This window comes from Capsicum annuum, chromosome 8 (genome assembly GCF_002878395.1).
Source record: "Capsicum annuum cultivar UCD-10X-F1 chromosome 8, UCD10Xv1.1, whole genome shotgun sequence".
Taxonomy (NCBI): domain Eukaryota; kingdom Viridiplantae; phylum Streptophyta; class Magnoliopsida; order Solanales; family Solanaceae; genus Capsicum; species Capsicum annuum.
The window spans coordinates 166879281-166897940 of record NC_061118.1 but is presented as its reverse complement, the minus strand read 5'-3'; the positions used below and the strand labels follow the sequence as shown (position 1 = coordinate 166897940).

At 33.5% G+C, this 18660-nt stretch overlaps 2 protein-coding genes and 1 long non-coding RNA gene across 6 annotated transcripts; 1 reads left to right on the top strand and 2 right to left on the bottom strand.

Moving 5' to 3' along the window:
* The first annotated feature begins 5227 nt into the window (after positions 1-5227).
* Positions 5228-9178, top strand: LOC107840293 (abscisic acid 8'-hydroxylase 4). Its single transcript, XM_047395082.1, has 9 exons — positions 5228-5870; positions 5962-6286; positions 6457-6606; positions 6704-6952; positions 7273-7359; positions 7451-7529; positions 8023-8129; positions 8242-8360; positions 8842-9178. The coding sequence occupies exons 1-9, from the start codon at positions 5662-5664 to the stop codon at positions 8951-8953; spliced, it is 1437 nt and encodes a 478-aa protein (XP_047251038.1). The 5' UTR covers positions 5228-5661; the 3' UTR covers positions 8954-9178.
* Positions 9179-9328: 150 nt separating this feature from the next.
* LOC107840294 lies at positions 9329-13083 on the bottom strand. Of its 3 annotated transcripts, none has more exons than XR_007043759.1 (4): positions 12741-13083; positions 11150-11278; positions 9945-10043; positions 9329-9872 (listed from the first exon to the last, which is right to left on the bottom strand). It is a non-coding gene; the product is annotated as an uncharacterized LOC107840294 (long non-coding RNA). The 3 variants fall into 3 exon arrangements; XR_001665218.2 differs by having other exon boundaries at positions 9329-9804; XR_007043758.1 differs by having other exon boundaries at positions 9329-9734.
* A 701-nt stretch (positions 13084-13784) lies between these two features.
* LOC107840292 (splicing factor 3B subunit 4) lies at positions 13785-16447 on the bottom strand. Of its 2 annotated transcripts, none has more exons than XM_016684115.2 (4): positions 15990-16447; positions 14903-15114; positions 14375-14552; positions 13785-14217 (listed from the first exon to the last, which is right to left on the bottom strand). In XM_016684115.2, exons 1-4 carry the CDS (start codon positions 16021-16023, stop codon positions 14018-14020), a joined length of 624 nt encoding a protein of 207 aa, XP_016539601.1. In that variant the 5' UTR covers positions 16024-16447; the 3' UTR covers positions 13785-14017. The 2 variants fall into 2 exon arrangements, with proteins under 2 accessions (XP_016539601.1, XP_047251037.1); XM_047395081.1 differs by having other exon boundaries at positions 13785-14211; positions 15990-16390.
* Between the last annotated feature and the right edge of the window lie 2213 nt (positions 16448-18660).

The following is an 18660-nucleotide window of genomic DNA, read 5'->3' as shown; positions in this document are numbered from 1 at the left end:
GATCACATGACAACAATTTTACCTGTTACTACTGGTCCTAACGAAATGTTGGTATCTATGGATCGGAAAAAAAAAAAAAAGTGGTTCAAATAGCATTTACTAATATTACCAAAAATATGGTATGTGAACTTGTTGCAATAATACATCTAGTAGGAAGTAAGATTTTTCCCTTCCCTCCGTTTAATACATTAAATCCCTATCGTTCAATTTCTTTTCTATTTTAAGTTTTATCTCTATGCATCGTCGATAGAAAAGATATTTCCACCATCAAGTCTTTTCACCTATTGTAGCCAAAAGAGTTTGGTCCTGACTTGGGTAGAACGCGAAGGTCATACTTAACACATGCAAATGGAAAAAAAAAAAAAGAAAATATGTAGATACTTAACTATATATGTACGTAATGTACATATAACTTAGAACTGTTTTTGACTTCCTGTAATTTGGGGATACATACATCATCAATTCATCATTAGGATATTTAAGAATCAGCTTGAGAGGGACAATATATGCAGGTGTTACCATCGATTAGTATCCATTTGTGCTGTAACACTTTGATGCCATGCATTGCAGATAAAGTGGTTTGACTTTAGTGTCTAATAAGAATATAATATTTTTGCAGATTCAGTAAAATCCCATGTGGATCTTATAAATCCTAGACCTGCAAAAACCATATAGTAATATGCACTATTTTCAACATGCTTATCCACATTTCATTATCTATCTGTTCAATACAATTAGTAAAAGATAATATGCAAATGCACCACCACCACCTTTCTAGATGACAAATGAAATTAAAACAAGTGGGAAAATGTTATGGCATATTTAGTGAAAGAAAAACCAAGTCGTACACTTCTCTTACTGTTCCTTCGGTTCCTAACAAGTGATTCTCGCCTTTATGAAACTACTTATTCCTAGAATTTAAAAGTAAGAAAATTTTTATTAATATATCTTTAATAAATATTTTGAATAATCTCTTTATTTAAAGAAAGTAAAATTGAAAGGACATCATTATTCTCTTCTTGATTATCTAAAACGTCACTTAATTAGGAACATAATGATCAAAGAATCACTTATTTAGAAACGGAAAGAGTATATATTTACTTCTACCTCACCATGAGGAAAAGGAGTTCTTATAAACCACAAAATTTATAGTTGGAGAAGTTAGAAGATTCGGATAAGACTTTATAGTACATACATTCATGAGATCATTAATGATTAGTTTGGTGTATTGTCATTGTTTAATTAACATAACATATTGCTAATCAATACGTGGAGTTTAGTTTCGGGTATGATCGATCACAATAATTATAGTCATGAAAAGAATATTGTCACATTAAACTAATATTAATCTGTGGGACCTTAACGTTAGTGTAACTTTTCATCTCATTAACTTTGCCTCTTCTAGAAGGGAGAAGTTAGTCTAGTTGTCTGTTATACGGGGAAAAGAACAGTCTCTGGAAGTTTAATTATGAGTTAATGGTCAAATATATCCAAACTATTTTTTTCGAGTTTCATATTGACCTCAGCTATATATTGTTCCCTATCTAAATCATCACTTCTTTTGTATTAAAACATATCCCAATGCTAAGTTGAGCAAATGTTTGTTTCAATAGATAACAGACGTTTGTAGGCCAACTTATTAGCATTGAGAGTGTTTTAATAAAAAAAGGAATTGATAGTTGAAGTATAAAATTCGCTTAAAAAAAATGAAAGTTAAGTTAATAAATAGAACAATAGATAATTGAGATATGAAATTTGCGAAAAGGAAATAATTTAGGTGTATTTTTACCGTTAACTCTTATTAGTAGTAGTAGTTGTACAGTAGCTTCTTCCCCTGGTCCCAAATCTAGTAGGAAGTGGGAGCTCATTTCAAGAAGGATATATATGGGAGAGATATGTTGGATGACAAGTATCTTTCCACAAATTCATTGAATTCAACGAAAATCCAACCCTATATCTCAACAATGGTAATTATGAGACAATAAATATTGCCACGTGTGAATTTTAATTTTCGATACAATATACTACATAAATTTTAAATTTATAACTCATAATTTCAACAATACAATAAGTAAACTGTAAAAACTTTGGAAGTTGAAATCATCTAGATTTGGTTTTGAGTCATTGTTGTCCCTATCTCAAGATTAGTAGTACTCTTTAAAGATAGAAGAATCCCTATCATGCCGTGCCGTGTTGCAGCGTCTCTTTGCAATCTTTAATTTGTTGGACCTTATTCTTTTGCTCATTTCGAAGATTAGATTCTATATACAGCATGGTCTAAGAGAATGATTCACAAAATCTTGCTCTATAAATTTCACTCTTTACTATTGAATTGACGATCACTTTAATTTGCCAACTAGGTCAGGTCCCATTTCGATCACCTTTTTCCTTCTTCTGAACCCCTGGGGGAAGCTTAATTTGGAAAATGCACGATAGAAATAATTTGGATTTTAACCTTTGACCAAAGAAAACTTACTTATTGTATAGATACATACGTCATGCATGATGACACATAATTTGTGGAGCCAATTGTTGAAAACTTGAATAGTGAGGAAATAATACTGTACTATTAAGTTATGTCTGTTATGAGAACTATTTGGGTCGTTTGGTTGATGGTCTGGAATAATTAATTAATCGCAACACAAATACAGCATTTGCTCTAAAGCTTAGGGGACTAATGCACACAAGAGACGCACTTATATGTTTACATATTATAGTCAATATTTCTTCCTCTAAAGCAGAGAAACAGAGAAATATATAAACAAATAATATGTTGTACTATCATAATCTTATGGCATGTACTTAATTCTATGAATACTAACTTGTCCTGCAACATGATGGATTCACTCAAAATAGCAGGTATAAAGGATAGTAAATACTATAAAGAAAGGAAAGCAATTGTAGTCGAAAAAATTTAGCCACTAGTGATTTGTAAAAATGATACAAAAAGCCTCTTTTAAGCCAGACTAAAAGATGCAAATAGTTGTGGTCTAATAATCAATCAAGGTGGGTACGAACCACAACTCAACTAGTTTTACCTTCAAATTTCAACAGAGGCAAAAATACTAAAGAAATCAAACTGTTTCTTTTTTCTATTTGTCTTGACAAAGTTACTTGATACCTGCATGGCGATAAGAAAATTAATGGAGATGCTCACAAATTGACCCAATATATAACAATAATTATAAAAAATAAAAAAAAAGAAAGATACAAATGGTCGTGATGGCTACTCTGCTAAATAAGGGCAGTACTTTTAGCCAGAAATTTTTTCAATAATTTGGTTGGGCTCCATTTTCGTGCACCATAAGAATGAAAACTTATATTCTCTTTGCTGAAGCCTCACACATCAATATCATAGCCTAACCATCTAAAATCAAAACTCTGAGGTGGATAAAGCATCACAGTCGTGGCATCACACTTTTCACTAATACACTGTTCACTAATACAATGAGCGATTCTACAATTAGATACTGAAGAAGATTCCTCTTACTCCCCTCCGTCCCCACTAACTCGACACACGAGTTAAGAAATAATAAATGATATGAATAATTTTACCATGTCATCCTTCAAAAATAAATTTAATGCTTTGAAAAATGTATTGAATGATGAATCGTATTTAACGTCAAGGATAAAACAGGTTGAAATATGTAAATTATATATTGGTTTTTCAAACTAGACAACTATTGTTAAGCATCTATTTTTAGTATAGTGAACTAGAAAAGATAGACTGAGGGAGTAACAAGTATAGCTATATATAACACAAAATCCACTGACATATTAGACCATATATTAGCAGTAATCAAATAGTATTAATTTTCACGATTTATATTTTACAAATTGAATCTTTTGAATATCATTGAAACAAAAGATCTACTTCTCACCCTATACAACCAGAAGATCTCATATAACTAGCAAAACAGATCAACTACTTGTAGGACAACAGCATTAATATCAATTCTTCTCGATCTCTTAATGTACGACTAATTGTTTATTTCGAGTTCCCTATACTGGAAAAAATAATAACTGAATTGTTGAACAGAAATATTTAAAAGGATATACAGAAGAAAAATGCTATCAGGACGACTAACGATTATATCATCGAGGAACAAAGCTCCATAGTTGCTGATATTGCTTTTGAAGCTAAAAAGAAACCATATCCACTCATCATTTATGTCATATAAAGCAAATTAGAAAAACCTGTCCTGTGCTATAATAACTCAAGAGGAAGAGTACTATTATGGAAAACGTTATTGCATAGTTCAGAAAATATTCTCATATGTATATATGCATATGAATGTACTTGAAAAAGTCATCAAGACTTTTTGTTGTTTACGTTGGCTCTATGTTTCTAATGGACCACGGACAGGCTCATTTCTCAGTTGAAAGGAGAACTTTTGAATTGAGGTACCATTATTTATATATATATATATATATGAGAGTTAGATTGAAGAAGAATTGGGGAGAGGTAATTGGACATGACATGACGCAGCTTCAATTCACTAAGGACATGACCTTAGATGGAAAAGCATGGAGGTCGAAGATTAGGATAGAACATACATTAGTAGGGTAGTCGAGTGATTTCTCTCTCCCGTGAGAGAACATGGTTCTATCATCGAACATCTTGCCTTCTCCCTCTTCTACTTAGAGGTACCATTAGTATTATTCCATTATTATCTCTTATTCTTCAATGGTATTACTACTATTATTTTTTTACATGTGTTATCTTTACTATTCTTGCAATAATATTTTACTATTCTTGCAATAATATTTTTCTTTTCTACAGTATTTTCATCATAGCTTTTCTCATATTTGTCAAAATCTGTTTTTGAAAACGCTTTCGTTGAGCTAAGGGGATCTATCATAACAACCTCTCTACCTCACACGAGGCAAAGGTAAGATCTACATACACCCCACCCTCCCCTCCCCGTGCTCCTATCACACAATTGGCATGTTGTGTGAGTGTTATTTTATGAACTCGATTAGGATACTGTAAGATATTTATGTTCTGTATTTCACTAAACATGATCAGTTTCTGATCGCTCCACGCCCCCACACAACGTGCACATAACCAATATACAACAACATGCCCAGTGTATTCCCACCAAAGCGGAGTGCACATAACTAATTTGAATGAGAATTTTCTACCGGTTAAGTGAGCCTTCATAAACACCATTTCTTCTAGTATTATCTTGAAAGTATGATCCACAGACAAAAAAGCAAAATTAAAGAAAAGCAAAAGATCACATGCGCACAATTATGAGAACAAAACGAAAATAGTTACCTCAAAAAGAAGAGGAGCACAAAAATATAAGTTAAAGAAGACAAAGTACTCAGCTATTGGTGTGAGTTTTGTCTTGTTTCAACACAATAGGTCCACTTCATCAGATGACATTTGATATGCTAAATGTGGTCCAATTTCTCCTTCTACCTTGGATATGTATGAATCTATTATATGGCATATCATGATGCAGTAATGTAATAACCCCTCTTACCCAACATTTGGCAAACCTTCTTCCCTATATATCTTAGTATCTATCCCCCCTTCTTCCTATATATGGGGACAACTCTTTCTCAACACTTCTCACTAGTTAAACAATCCATCTAAGCAAAAGAAATAAATATAATATAAGGGCAAGTACGACACTGAACTTCTCCATTTAGATGGAGTATATTTCTTGTTTCATTCTTTACTTCATTCTCTCTCTTATAGCTCTTATCTTATACTATCATATTTCATCAAAGGAACCAAAATGGAAAAACTTACAAAAAGCAAAGCTGCCTCCTGGTTCAATGGGCTGGTCGTACATAGGGGAAACTCTCCAACTGTACTCGCAGGACCCAAGTGTCTTCTTTGCTAACAAACAAAAAAGGTTCTCTAGTTAATTCAAAGAAAGGAATATTCATCAGTTTAACATACTGAACTAACCATGTACTCATTCTATTTCAAATGTTTATTTGCAGGTATGGTGATATCTTCAAAACACATATTCTTGGATATCCTTGTGTTATGCTAGCTAGTCCTGAAGCTGCTAGATTCGTGCTGGTAACTTACGCTCACTTGTTCAAACCAACATATCCCAAGAGCAAAGAGAGGTTGATTGGTCCTTCTGCTTTGTTCTTTCACCAAGGAAACTACCATTCTCGACTAAGGAAGCTGGTTCAAAGCTCGTTATCTCCTGAAGCTCTTCGTAAAATAGTTGATGATATCGAGGCCTTGGCCATTTCTTCCTTGGAATCATGGGCAGAAAATAACCAAACCATCAATACATTTCGTGTGATGAAGAAGGTTTGTTACTAGTAGCTCGAGCTACTTATTGAATTGTGAGACCAGCTCATTTGTAAACTTAACTTCTAAAGAGCATATATGCTTTTAATTACTTAATTATATCTTTAAATGGGCTCACCAAAAGATTATAATCAATAGTTTAACACGTGAATCTCATGGACATGCTACAGTTCTCCTTTGAAGTAGGCATTCTTGCTATATTTGGTCAGCTGGATGCTAAGTACAAAAAGGAGCTAAACAAGAACTATTCCATTGTAGAAAAGGGCTATAATTCTTTCCCTACGAACTTACCCGGAACTGCTTATAACAAAGCTATGGTGGTAAGTAAAGTTTCTCTTATTCACTCCATACGAACCTACAGAGAATAATTTGCTTATTCCATAGCTTTATGCTGAAATTTTCTGTTATTGACAAAAGGCAAGGAGGAAGCTTAGTGAGATTCTTCGTGAAATAATCTGTGAAAGGAAGGAAAAAAGAACAGTAGAGAAAGATCTCTTGATTCATCTGCTGAATTTCAAAGATGTGAAAGGAAAGACTTTAACAGAAGATCAAATTGCTGACAATGTCATTGGAGTACTCTTTGCTGCCCAGGACACAACAGCTAGTGCTTTAACATGGATTCTAAAGTACCTCTATGATGACCAGAAACTTTTAGAAGCTGTTAAGGTATTGTCTGTAGATTCCTTTTGGTTCCTAGCTAGTTTTTTTTCTTCATATTGAACAGTCAAACTTCTGAAATAGAGTTTTTACACTACCAAATCACCCAAAAAGATAAAAACAGTAATCATTCATAATAAGTGGAATAAGTTAGACTACTACAACAGGCTAAAATGCACTCTAGTGTTGAAAAAAATTACAGTATCAGTGTTCATTAGGTAAATCCCTTTTTATTTCCCATTTCTATTAGTGCTTTTCGCATGTTTTTATTGTGAGTCCGGCAAGTGATCTAGAATCCCAGGTTTAAAATAAAATACTTTCAAGCGCAGGCAGAACAAAAAACAATTTACATATCAAATGGAGGAAAGAAGCCGTTGACATGGGCTCAAACAAGAAATATGTCACTAACTTACAGGGTAATCTTTTCTTCTTAGAATAGTTATAGTTATACTAACAGCTTCAGGACAAGAAAATCCCTCTCATCAGCTAGAAAAACTTCAATTGCAGGTCATATTAGAGAGCTTAAGGATGTCTAGCATTATATCTTTCACCTTTAGAGAAGCTGTGGTTGATGTAGAATACAATGGTAAGGCAGTTATTATCAATTTTATGTTCAATCCTGGATATAAAAGTACAAATGGATGCCCAAATATAAACTCAGAATAGTCTGATTATATATTTCACATGGGACTCAATTACTACATCTCCTATACTAGTAGGTGTGAATAATTAGTATAATATTCATAGTATTAACTACTCCCTTCGGTCATTTAAATGAGGGTTTCACCAGACATGAAAATGTATACAACATACCAAACATGTCTTTAATATACAACTAGTGGTTATAAAGATGTGACATTATTCCTGTAGTCGTATATCCTTAAGGATACCATGGAAATGTTAAAGACAATGGTTTTCCAATAGAGAACAATGTCAATCAAAATCACATGTCAGACTCATTGGACACGAGGGGATCAATACAATTGGGAAATGTATATACCATAGTTGATTATACCGTCAATCCTCTTGTAAGGCATTGTCTTCGTTCAACATGAGTGGTAAGGATATCTTTAATGCAGGTTACTTGATTCCTAAAGGTTGGAAGGTGATGCCACTATTTAGAAACATTCATCACAATCCAGAATTTTTTGCGGACCCTCGAAATTTTGATGCTTCCAGATTTGAGGTATGCGGTAATCGAGTACTAGCAGAGTTCTTTCAACTCTTCACCTGTCTAGAACTTTAAAATATAAAAATTTGTTTACTCCAAAAATAATTATGTGGTTGGGTGGATGCAGGTTGCTCCCAAACCCAATACCTATATGCCATTCGGCAATGGTGCCCATGCTTGTCCAGGAAATGAACTTGCCAAACTGGAGATGATGATACTAATTCATCATTTGGTCACCAAATTTAGGTACGATAATGACATCATATTTGCTTCTAGATTCATAAATGTATTATTCTGAGACCACAATTTTGAATGTTTTTAAAAAGTCCCATCATATATCATACTAATGACAACAAGAATAATAATAGTAGTACAGAAATAATTAAAATCAGACCCAAAGTTTAAGCCAGCAGGTGGGGACTAACATAGCATCAATACTTGTCTATAATAATGGGTACAAACTCAGTATATTTTTTTAAAAATTATTTTACAAGCAGATGTCATGTGCTCGTGTTCAAGTGTTGTAGCAATGCATCCACCAAACTCACAACCACATACTTCTAATAAAAATCTAGTAAAAAGATTTTTACTAGAAGCACACCTCCCCTTATATTTATGTCATACCACGAGGTTCTTTAAAATTTCAAATATAGCTACTGGAAGCACGCTAATTATATCTATGTTCTAACTTCATTGGAAATTTATAGTCATGCATTAATTATTGCAGGTGGGAAGTCGAAGATTCCAAAGGAGCAGTACAGTACAGCCCATTCCCAATACCTCGGCATGGACTCCCATCTAGGTTCTGGAAGGAAACGAGAAGCCAAACAGATCCCTAGAAAACGAGATGCCTCCTGATATTAAAAACTAATACTAGCAGCAGAAAAAAAATTACAGATAATACTTCGGAACTTGGTTTCCTGTTTCTGATGAAACTCATCCCAGCAACTTTTTTGTTTGCTGAGTTCTATTTTTGTTCCCTTTGATGAATTGTACTATAAATTATTAGTATGTAAAGCCAATCACATTTTCTAACAAAGAAAGCAAAATCTTTTCTGGCTAAATTGTGACATAATGTATTCCAAGATTATTACTAGCTCTGTACTATAACAACAACGATGCCTCAATCCCAAACGGACTGCAGTTAGTTATATGAATTCTCACTTAACATGTTTCTCCATTTAAAATTCATCTCAGGCAAACATTATTCAAAATAAAATAATATACTAGAAGTTCCCTATATATTATACTGGCATAAAAATCTGTGAGAGCTAAAAGACTTCTAGAAAGCATAGGTCCTCAAGTAAATGTCCTAACATGACAAAAACATAGTTTCAATAAATTGGTGACACATTCATGGATTTTTTTTTCTTCCACTGTGCTTTATCTTACACTAAGTTTGCATGGACAGTTCGGAAAAAGATCTGATTCATATAAGTTGGCAAAGTACCACCATAGTGGAATATTACCGGTCAAAAGAAATGATGCTCAATGGAACTTTTCTGTGTGCACGGCATTGGAGGACATATATTGCTTCATGTGGGAGTCAGCATCACTGGGCCTGAGAAGATCCAACTGTCCCAGCTGCTTGAGTGGTTGCAGAAAAGGAAATGTCTTGATCTAATGAGAAATTCCCAGAGTGAAAATTAGCACTTATGGCATAGGATGACGGGTCCCATTAGACATGTCACTACAAAAATAGCCATCATGTGATCATGAAGCTATAATGGTCTGGTCGGCTACAATCATGAGATTTTTCTGGACATAATGGAAACAATTGCTATGGGGAAGTAGCAAAATGGAAGTCACGACATTAGGGAAAATAACTACCTTGCTTTCGAGCCCACACACTCTTAATCTGGAACGTTCCAATAGTGATGCACCTCAATGATAGATCTGGATGGTTCTGAACTGAATATACATAAATACCTAATAAAAACAAAAGGTAATACCAATATCAATAGAACCTCAAAAACTACAAATCAGTTAAATGAAAAAGAAAGTAAAGGCATCATAAGCATTATGTCAATACAATGATGTTGGATGTTATTTTCATCTCTCTCTTTCTTTATGCTAGGATGAAGGCATACATGTCAACATAGCATGACCTTTCAAGAAATCAAACCAGTGCCCTTTTTCCTGAATTAGGAGAACCAGATTCTTAAACATTGCGAGGATGAAAGACATAAGAGATCAATAAGCTTTCTGACCAAAGAAACAAATCCATGTAGGAAATGAGAATACACCTAATTCACATAAAGTATTGCCAACATAAGAATAAAGAAAAAATTAATTGCATTAAGCAAAACAAATGACTACTCTTTTGGAGATTATATATATGAAGAACGCTTTTTGCCTCTTGCGACTAGTAGTTAGGACATTGCTTCTTTAAATCCAAATTTACTTTACATTTTTGTGAAGCTAAGATAAGAATTGATGCCAATGATTTCCATCAAAATTGACTAACGCGAAAAGACCACGTTTTGCAGGATTGGAAGGTTTCAGTTTTACAGATTAATCTAACAGCAATGCCGTTTCGGTACATCCTCTTAAATAGCATGTACTTAGTATACATCAAGCTTCTGTCAAGATACATCAGGATTGGAACATTTATTTGGATGAAGATCTTATTTATTTTGAAACAATATTTCAGCCACACGGTGGAGTGTGCTACAGCTGTTATCAGCTTAGCAAAACGACAAATTCAACAGACTGAATGGGTTCTTGAATTATTTCGTATTAACATCAGAATATTTTTTTTGTCAAAACCAATGACTGTACTCAAAAGATTTCATGAAAAGTTCACTCATAACTCCTTCCATCGTTGATCTACTACTGCAATTAAATAATTTATAGCATAAAGTTTAGGAAATTCATTGCAATAATTGAAGGACAGACGTCTTGCTCCAGAAATTATACAAAGTGTATGCTTATTAAAAAAAATAGGGCCTTTGAAAAGCTAAAAGTAGATCCATCAACCAAGTCATGTGTTTCCATAATGACTAGGAAGACAAAACAATTACTCATAGACTGACCCATAATTCGAAAACAGATAGCAAACCATAATTGATGTAATCCTCTTGTGGAGACAATCTTGCTACAGCATTCCAAGCCCTGTGCTTAAAACTTCAAAGGTTCCATCCTCAAGGTTGAGGCTTCAAGCACTACACGTAAAAGTCAATAAAGTAAGGAGCTGTCCAAGCATGAGCTTTCACTAGCTTGAGTCGACAAAAATGTCAAACATTTGCAACCTTTGAATCGTCAATTCTGAATGATCATTCCGGGAAGTAACTAATACAGAAAACTCATACCAAGTCCTCAGATGTTATTGTTTCTAACACCACATATATACTGGATAACAATCCTCCTCGTGTCTAAGTATCAATTTTATATATTTAAAAATAAATTAAAAGCATCAACTTTGTACAAATTTGGAGTAATATTTTAGTGTAGTGTGTGCTGCTTATATTATAATGTACAAAGATTTGCATTTTGCAGTTCAGGAAATATGTCTGGCTCATTGTTGTCTGAGCTAGTTAAGGCTGGCGGAATCTGAGAAACACTTCCAGGAGTCGTTCTTCTAGAAGAGACAGATGCTTGATCATTGAGATGTTCTGTGAAGGAAATATGACCTGACATTGCACTACAACTGATTCCGTGAACTAGAAAGTGAATTACGTTCCCATTAAGGGTATCCTAGAAGCTGCAGACACATTATACCACATTCTGATATTGGCTTTATGGAACATTACCTCCTTAGAGCATTACACAATTCATATGAAACCTGAAAACCAGGGGCATTCAAGGAAAGGCTTCCCCTGAAAGATACAAATCGATTTGAAATTAAAAAATACCTGAAATTTACTCGTGCAGATCTCGCATCAATATCTATGTGGTAACTAAAAAATTATTCAGCCATTCTAAACCATTTTAACATATCTGTTTTAGCATCAAACACCTGAAGCACCTAGAAGGTAGATTGGATGCTAAGGGCATCATATTAAAGGCACTAAGCAAAAAATTTCTTACAGCCCTATCTCTAAAAAGAGAGATCTTTATAGGGAGAAAACACTCAGATTAATTTTAAAAAATTGTCATTCACTAGAACGGGCATAATAATATAAGTAAAACGCCGTTCGTTCATCATACATCATTTATCATTAACCTAGAACTGTTAAACTTAACAGGTTCAATAACTAGTACAGGCAAACATATTGTAGTTTAGAGTATATAAAAACCAGTGCGTGGGCAGACACCAGAGGGACCTTTGTCGATTGGGACAACTCTCAATAGAAAATAATAGTACTGAATGAATCATAACGTAACAATTTACGCAATCTCATAGATCACTCATCGTACACAGAAATTCTTCCAAGCAACATGTATTCATGCTTCATATCATTATCAAATATATAAGCACAAGTACTCACTCATTCGCTTTATTATCAATCAATCGGTCCATGAACAAACACAGATATCAATATGCATGTAAGAACGCAAATACATAAAACGTCCTGATTGCACGACTTAAAGCTAAAATTCGACGAAACGTGTAACGATTTTATATACTGCTGAAACTGAAATAGAAGATGGAAATGTGTTAATATAGTAGAAATTAGGGAAGACCTGTTGCCAGTGAAGCGAATATTTTTGCCCTGACGGACGACCGAGATAAGTTTTGGAGGGAACGCAAACCGAACGCGCGAATACCCTTTGCTTATAGAATTCCTTTTTCTTTTCAATTTTCCTTTTTTACTCTTGCCGTCTGTAGAATATTGAGGCAAAAGGGCTTTTTAAACAAAAATAACATATTTGGTCGTGAAAATCAAATATAATTCCTTTCATTTAAAAATTTTAAAGTCGAAATCGAAATTGTGTTTGATTAGACTTTCTGCAAATAATCTTTAAGGGATCATTTGATAGAGTGTATAAGAATAATATAAAATATGATGTATTAATTATGTTTGTATTTTTCTTATGTTGTGTTTGGTTCGATGTAAAAAAAAAAATATGAATTACATAATTTAAACAAAAAAAAAAACTTTTTTCACATAATACCCTCAATATATATGTTGAAAAGGATACAAAAAAAATTTTGAGGGGTTAATGTCATGAATTTTGAGACGCATCTCAATACACAATAAAGTGTATAATTATACATATGGTAATTAACATTCCAATAGACTCTACCAAACGACCCCGAAATTTCTTTGCTTATATTGGTGGAATCAAGTGAAGTTTTATCTTTAGTCATTACTGTGCCCAGTTGCTTTTTGGACAAGAATATATTTAGTCAATCTAAGTGGGAAAAAACTCGGTTGATCACATACGTTAATGAGCCTATTTAAAATCCTAAACTCGGGAGATAATCTGTTGAAAGGAAATTCTCTTAAGCACAGCTATTTTATTATCAGTATATGGTTATACCAAAGCTCACAATGTCATATCACACACCGATAGCCAGCAACTTTAATCTGCAACTTAATAAGCAATGCACGTATTGCAAATACTCAAAATCTGAATATGGACATCACAACAGATCTTTGTGGGTGGGACCTGGGGTGGGTGGTGCCTCTGCAGCCAAGTTAAGACGGACAGATAAAAGATAGCAGAAACAAGATACAAATATTTGCACCTTCCAAACAATCAAATACAAAGATGCAATTCTGGTTGCTAGAATAGATATTATATAGAGATGGATCAAAGAACAATTAACATATAGTTCCACGAGCACAGACATCGCAAACATAACCAAAGACAAACTATCACAACGATGAACAACAAAGAGACACAAGACTAAATCTAATGCACCTTGCAGAAACTCCCCAAAGTGCGCCAATACACCTACATAACTTAGTAGAAGGCATGCCAGAGCTTCCTCGATACCCAAAGCTAATCAAAAATCAATAAGAAGGATAACTGGATGGGTTACGGGCATCATATCGGCCCAACCTAGAGCGTGTTATACTATCCAAAGCTGCCCCAAATACTCTTCGATCATAATCATAATTGTTGCCATCATAATGTGATCTATATCCATTGTAAGGCGATCCATACCCATTAGACTGGTTTACTGAAACACCAGGGGGAGGGGGAACTGCAACTGAATAGAGAAAAAAATTATCAACATGTAAGTCAAAACTCAAAGAAACAGACAAAAACAAAGTCACGAAATTTTAAAAAAAAAAAAAAGGGGGAAGAAGAGGGAGGGGGGATCTAGAGCATTGGATAATGACTTCACTAAGAAGAGCATGCATCACCTTGTGTGGAATTAGTTTGGTGCTCTGAAAACCAGCATGAAGTTGACAACCTCACAGAATTTGGAGAAATTTCCTTATCACTATAAGGTACAGGATAAGGCCTTGGTCTAGAGCGAATATTTAATGTCGGCGGTGTAGCCATTGGCAAGTTATTAGAGGGCTTGTCTTGCCCAGAAATCTGTTTAGAAAAGTTAATCCATCAGTAAACATTACAAACTAATCAAAAACGCTTCTGTAGACTTTGCCTCCTCAAAACCATAAGTTCCAACTGCCAGCCCGCATGTCTACCATATCCCTCGATTCATAAGCCAAAATCAATACACACTGGTGATCTCTACAGAATGCCAAGACCATCCAATATCTGAACGGAGGTTCTGTTCTGTTAGAGAACATAGAGGAGGTAAACCCATACCTTGGGTTTGCAAGCACTACAGAAGCTAATAATACTTGGAACACATATATTCATTAAACGACCATCACCAATTCAGACCATTTTAGCCAGCTTAAGGGACGATAACAAGGACTTACTGCAAATTTTAATGTTCTATTGTAGAGTGTAACTAAACCAGAGAAAAGCTTGACAGCATAGTCGGCAATCTCTTCCGTCTCATACTTAGCGAAGGCAAAACCTTTAGGCTTATCAGTTTCCTTGTCACGGGGAATGTGCAAGTCAACAACACGCCCTGCTTGAATTAGAATGTCATAGAGTACACGATCGCATACTCTCTCATCCAAATTTCCTATCAGAAACAGAAATTTGAACGCATCTCAGAAGATGGCATCTCATACAACTCATTCACAGCACAACACAAATTGCATATCCTATCTATCAAAGAAGCACTGTACGTTAAATGTACTGTTGCAGAGATAATTCAAACAAGCAATAGGAAAAGCAAACGGACTCCACTTCCCGTCTCAAACACCTCAACAAAGCTAGCTATCCTAACAACAGATTAACTAAATCTATATGCAATTCATCCCAAGTTACATCACCCTTTTTGGTGGATAGTAAAATTGTAACTGTATTTTAACCGCATGAAGGAACAAAAAAGGTAAGGCACATTCGTTTCAGCTTCTGCAATACTGTGTTTAGAAAGGGAAAAAACCATTCTTTTTTAATGGAAGTTTTGCAAGAAGTAGCTTCTCTTTTTCTTTCAGATTTGGAACTCAGTTTTTTTAAGCCTTGCAAGCAAGCAATTCATTGAAAAGCCTACCACCTTAAAAATAAATGTTTATGCCATTAGAGGATACTTCCACGCATAGCTTAAATTTCAGTATAAATACAATCAATTTGAAACCGTAGAGGAGAATGAACAAATCTCCGAAAAGGATATGCAATCACCCCTCAATTACCAAAACTAAGGAAAAAATAATACTACAAAGGTATAACCAAAAAGTCAGCCAAATATTCAAAGTTTACAACCCTCCACCCCCCACCCAAAAGAAAGGTCTCCCAAAACCCAGAGCTTTAATCTCATCGTCAAACCAATCGGAAAACATAACCAGAAATCAAGCAAAACAAAGGTACGACATTAGATCTGATGTATGAAGAAAACATTCATGAAAATCTATATTACACATAGGGAAAATTTAAATTAAAAAAAAAAGGACATACCGACATAAACAGTGCAATTAGGGTTCTCCGCCATGGTTTGAATTAAGCTTTATCGTTGGGAAGAGGAGAGAAATTGAACAACCAACCAGGGTAGATTCACAAAATATCGGAATCGTGTGGCCCGCAAAGACAATAAATAAAGCAGAGGTAAATTTATTTCAACTTCATCACCGACTTCTACATAGTTTAATACTATTATTACCGATAACTATGATACTAAACTAGTTTTATTAGGCTTATACTAAGTCCGAGCCCAAACTCAAGAAAATTAATATATTATGTAATAATTAAATTTAAAATAATAACTACTCCGATCAACTATCAATATAAAAAATCTTATCCTAATATACTATACAAACAAAAAGGAAATTAAAGAAAAACAAAATGGAAGGAGAAGGTGTGTGGCGGCATCATTACACATGGAGGGGCAATTGATATATGGAATAATAAGAGTAATAATTTTAGAATAAAATAAAAAATTAATTTCATTTTATATTTAAAATAAAGTATTAATTAATTATAATTATTTTATCTCATTATTTATACAAATTTGACAGCTCATTATTATTCCATATAAAAGTGAAACAAAATAGTTTCATTCATGGAATATTCTTTTACTTATTCATCTCCTACGTATCAAATAAGAGGAAATAAAAAAACCATAAAGGGCTACCAAAAATTTATTGATTAATATTATTACCATTACATTTATTTCCACCATCACTATCCATATTATTACCATTATGATCAATCATACTAACAATCACTTCTACTATCTGCATTAATACAACTATTAGCTATCACATAATTTTCAGCTATATATTATTTCGTCACCATCATTACCGTCAACTACTAACATTAATTTATTTCACCATCTTATAAATACAATCACCATTATCAATTTGTAATTATTGCGTCGGTCAACACAACACCAATCATCATCACTGTCACAAGATTCACGTTCATAATAAACACAATACCATCTGATAACATCAAACCATCATCATAACCACCACTACAAATCATCTTCACTATCAATAGCGAGCTTTTTTTTTTAATAAAATAACATTCTATTTTATGCAATTTACATTATTTTTCAACATTTATTGTTGTTTTTTTTTTCTTGAATTGTATACTTATTGTTTTAAATTATACATGTTCAAGTGTTGAGAAAGACAAACAACCTCGATCTGACAATACTTAAATCTGGAGATAACTTCTTAATCATTCATATACTCATTTAAATTATGATATTTTAGTCCTCAATCGCAGTGCAAACAAATGAGCCTTATTCTACTTTTCAAAAGTAGTTATTCAATGCTCAAATATATACACAACTTCTTAATCATTCATACACTCGTCTAATTCATATATTCTAATCTTGAATCATAGTGCAAACAAATGAGCCTTCGTCTACCTTTCAAAAGCGGCACGTGTTGTGCATGAATTTCTTCTTCATTTGAAATATTGCCAATCCAATAGCAAAATATATGTCCTAATAAACCCATACTATCCTCAGCTAGTACCAATTTGGTACTATGTATTACCAAAGATCATATATTTATAAAGAAAAATTGATGGATGTTTCGATGCAATAATTCACTCAACCTACCAAACTGACCAATGTTGTATACGAGGTTGGTAGAAGTCCATAGTTTAATCGTTGTTTACTATTTTGATTCCACGCGCCGCATACATATTCTATTTCTTTGATCTAATTTAATTCAAATTACTCAAAGTACAGACATCCTCCCTCTAAAAGGAAGAGTAAAACAAGTAGAAATAATATGAGTTGTGGTGCAGTGGATGAAATTGTTTTACTCTTAAATCAGAGGTTGAGAGTTTGACTTTGGGTATGAAGAAAAAAAGTGCTGTCAACTTAATGGGTCCTGTAACACGTGATCTGGATTAGTCATTAGTTGAAATTTTAATGCAGACACAAAACATCAGATGAAAAATCCCGAAAAAAAAGTAGACATGTGCCAGCTTGTGTTTACTTTTTCAAAGAGATCCATCAGATGAGTGAGGTGGAAGTTAAGCAAGATAACTTAAGATTTAAGTTTAAGGGCTCGTTTCGCCGTGCAATGTGAAGTCATGATATGAAATTATGATTTCAAATTATAAAATAAAATTGAATTTTTGTTTGGACATGTAATTTAAAATTTTTATGTTGTATATTTTTTTATAAACATAAAAAACTTATAAATCGTAAAAACTATCAAATTAATCTCAATTCTTTATACAATCTTTACCAAATAAGCAACTGTTTATAACAAAATATAACGCGCTATCACAAAGCTATTCAACAACAAATCCAGTATATTCCCACAAAGTGGGGCTATCACAAAGCTATTATTAAAAAAAAAAAAATTATTGATTAAACGTTAGTTCAATAAAAATGATAAAATCGAATACGAGTTACAGTGTACTACTCTTTAGCATACTCTTCCCACACAATACGCACCATCTCCTCATGTTGAGCTTGCATTTTTTGATTAGATAACCGAGAAGACGAACCAATGAATATTTCATCACTCTTTTAATTTACTATGAAGAATTATATTTTTAATGAATGAATTTGGAAAAATTAAATTTTTTAATGAATAGATTTTTCAATGGCGAAGTAGGAGTTGATTTGAAGTAATAATAAATTTTATGTGTGAGGATATAT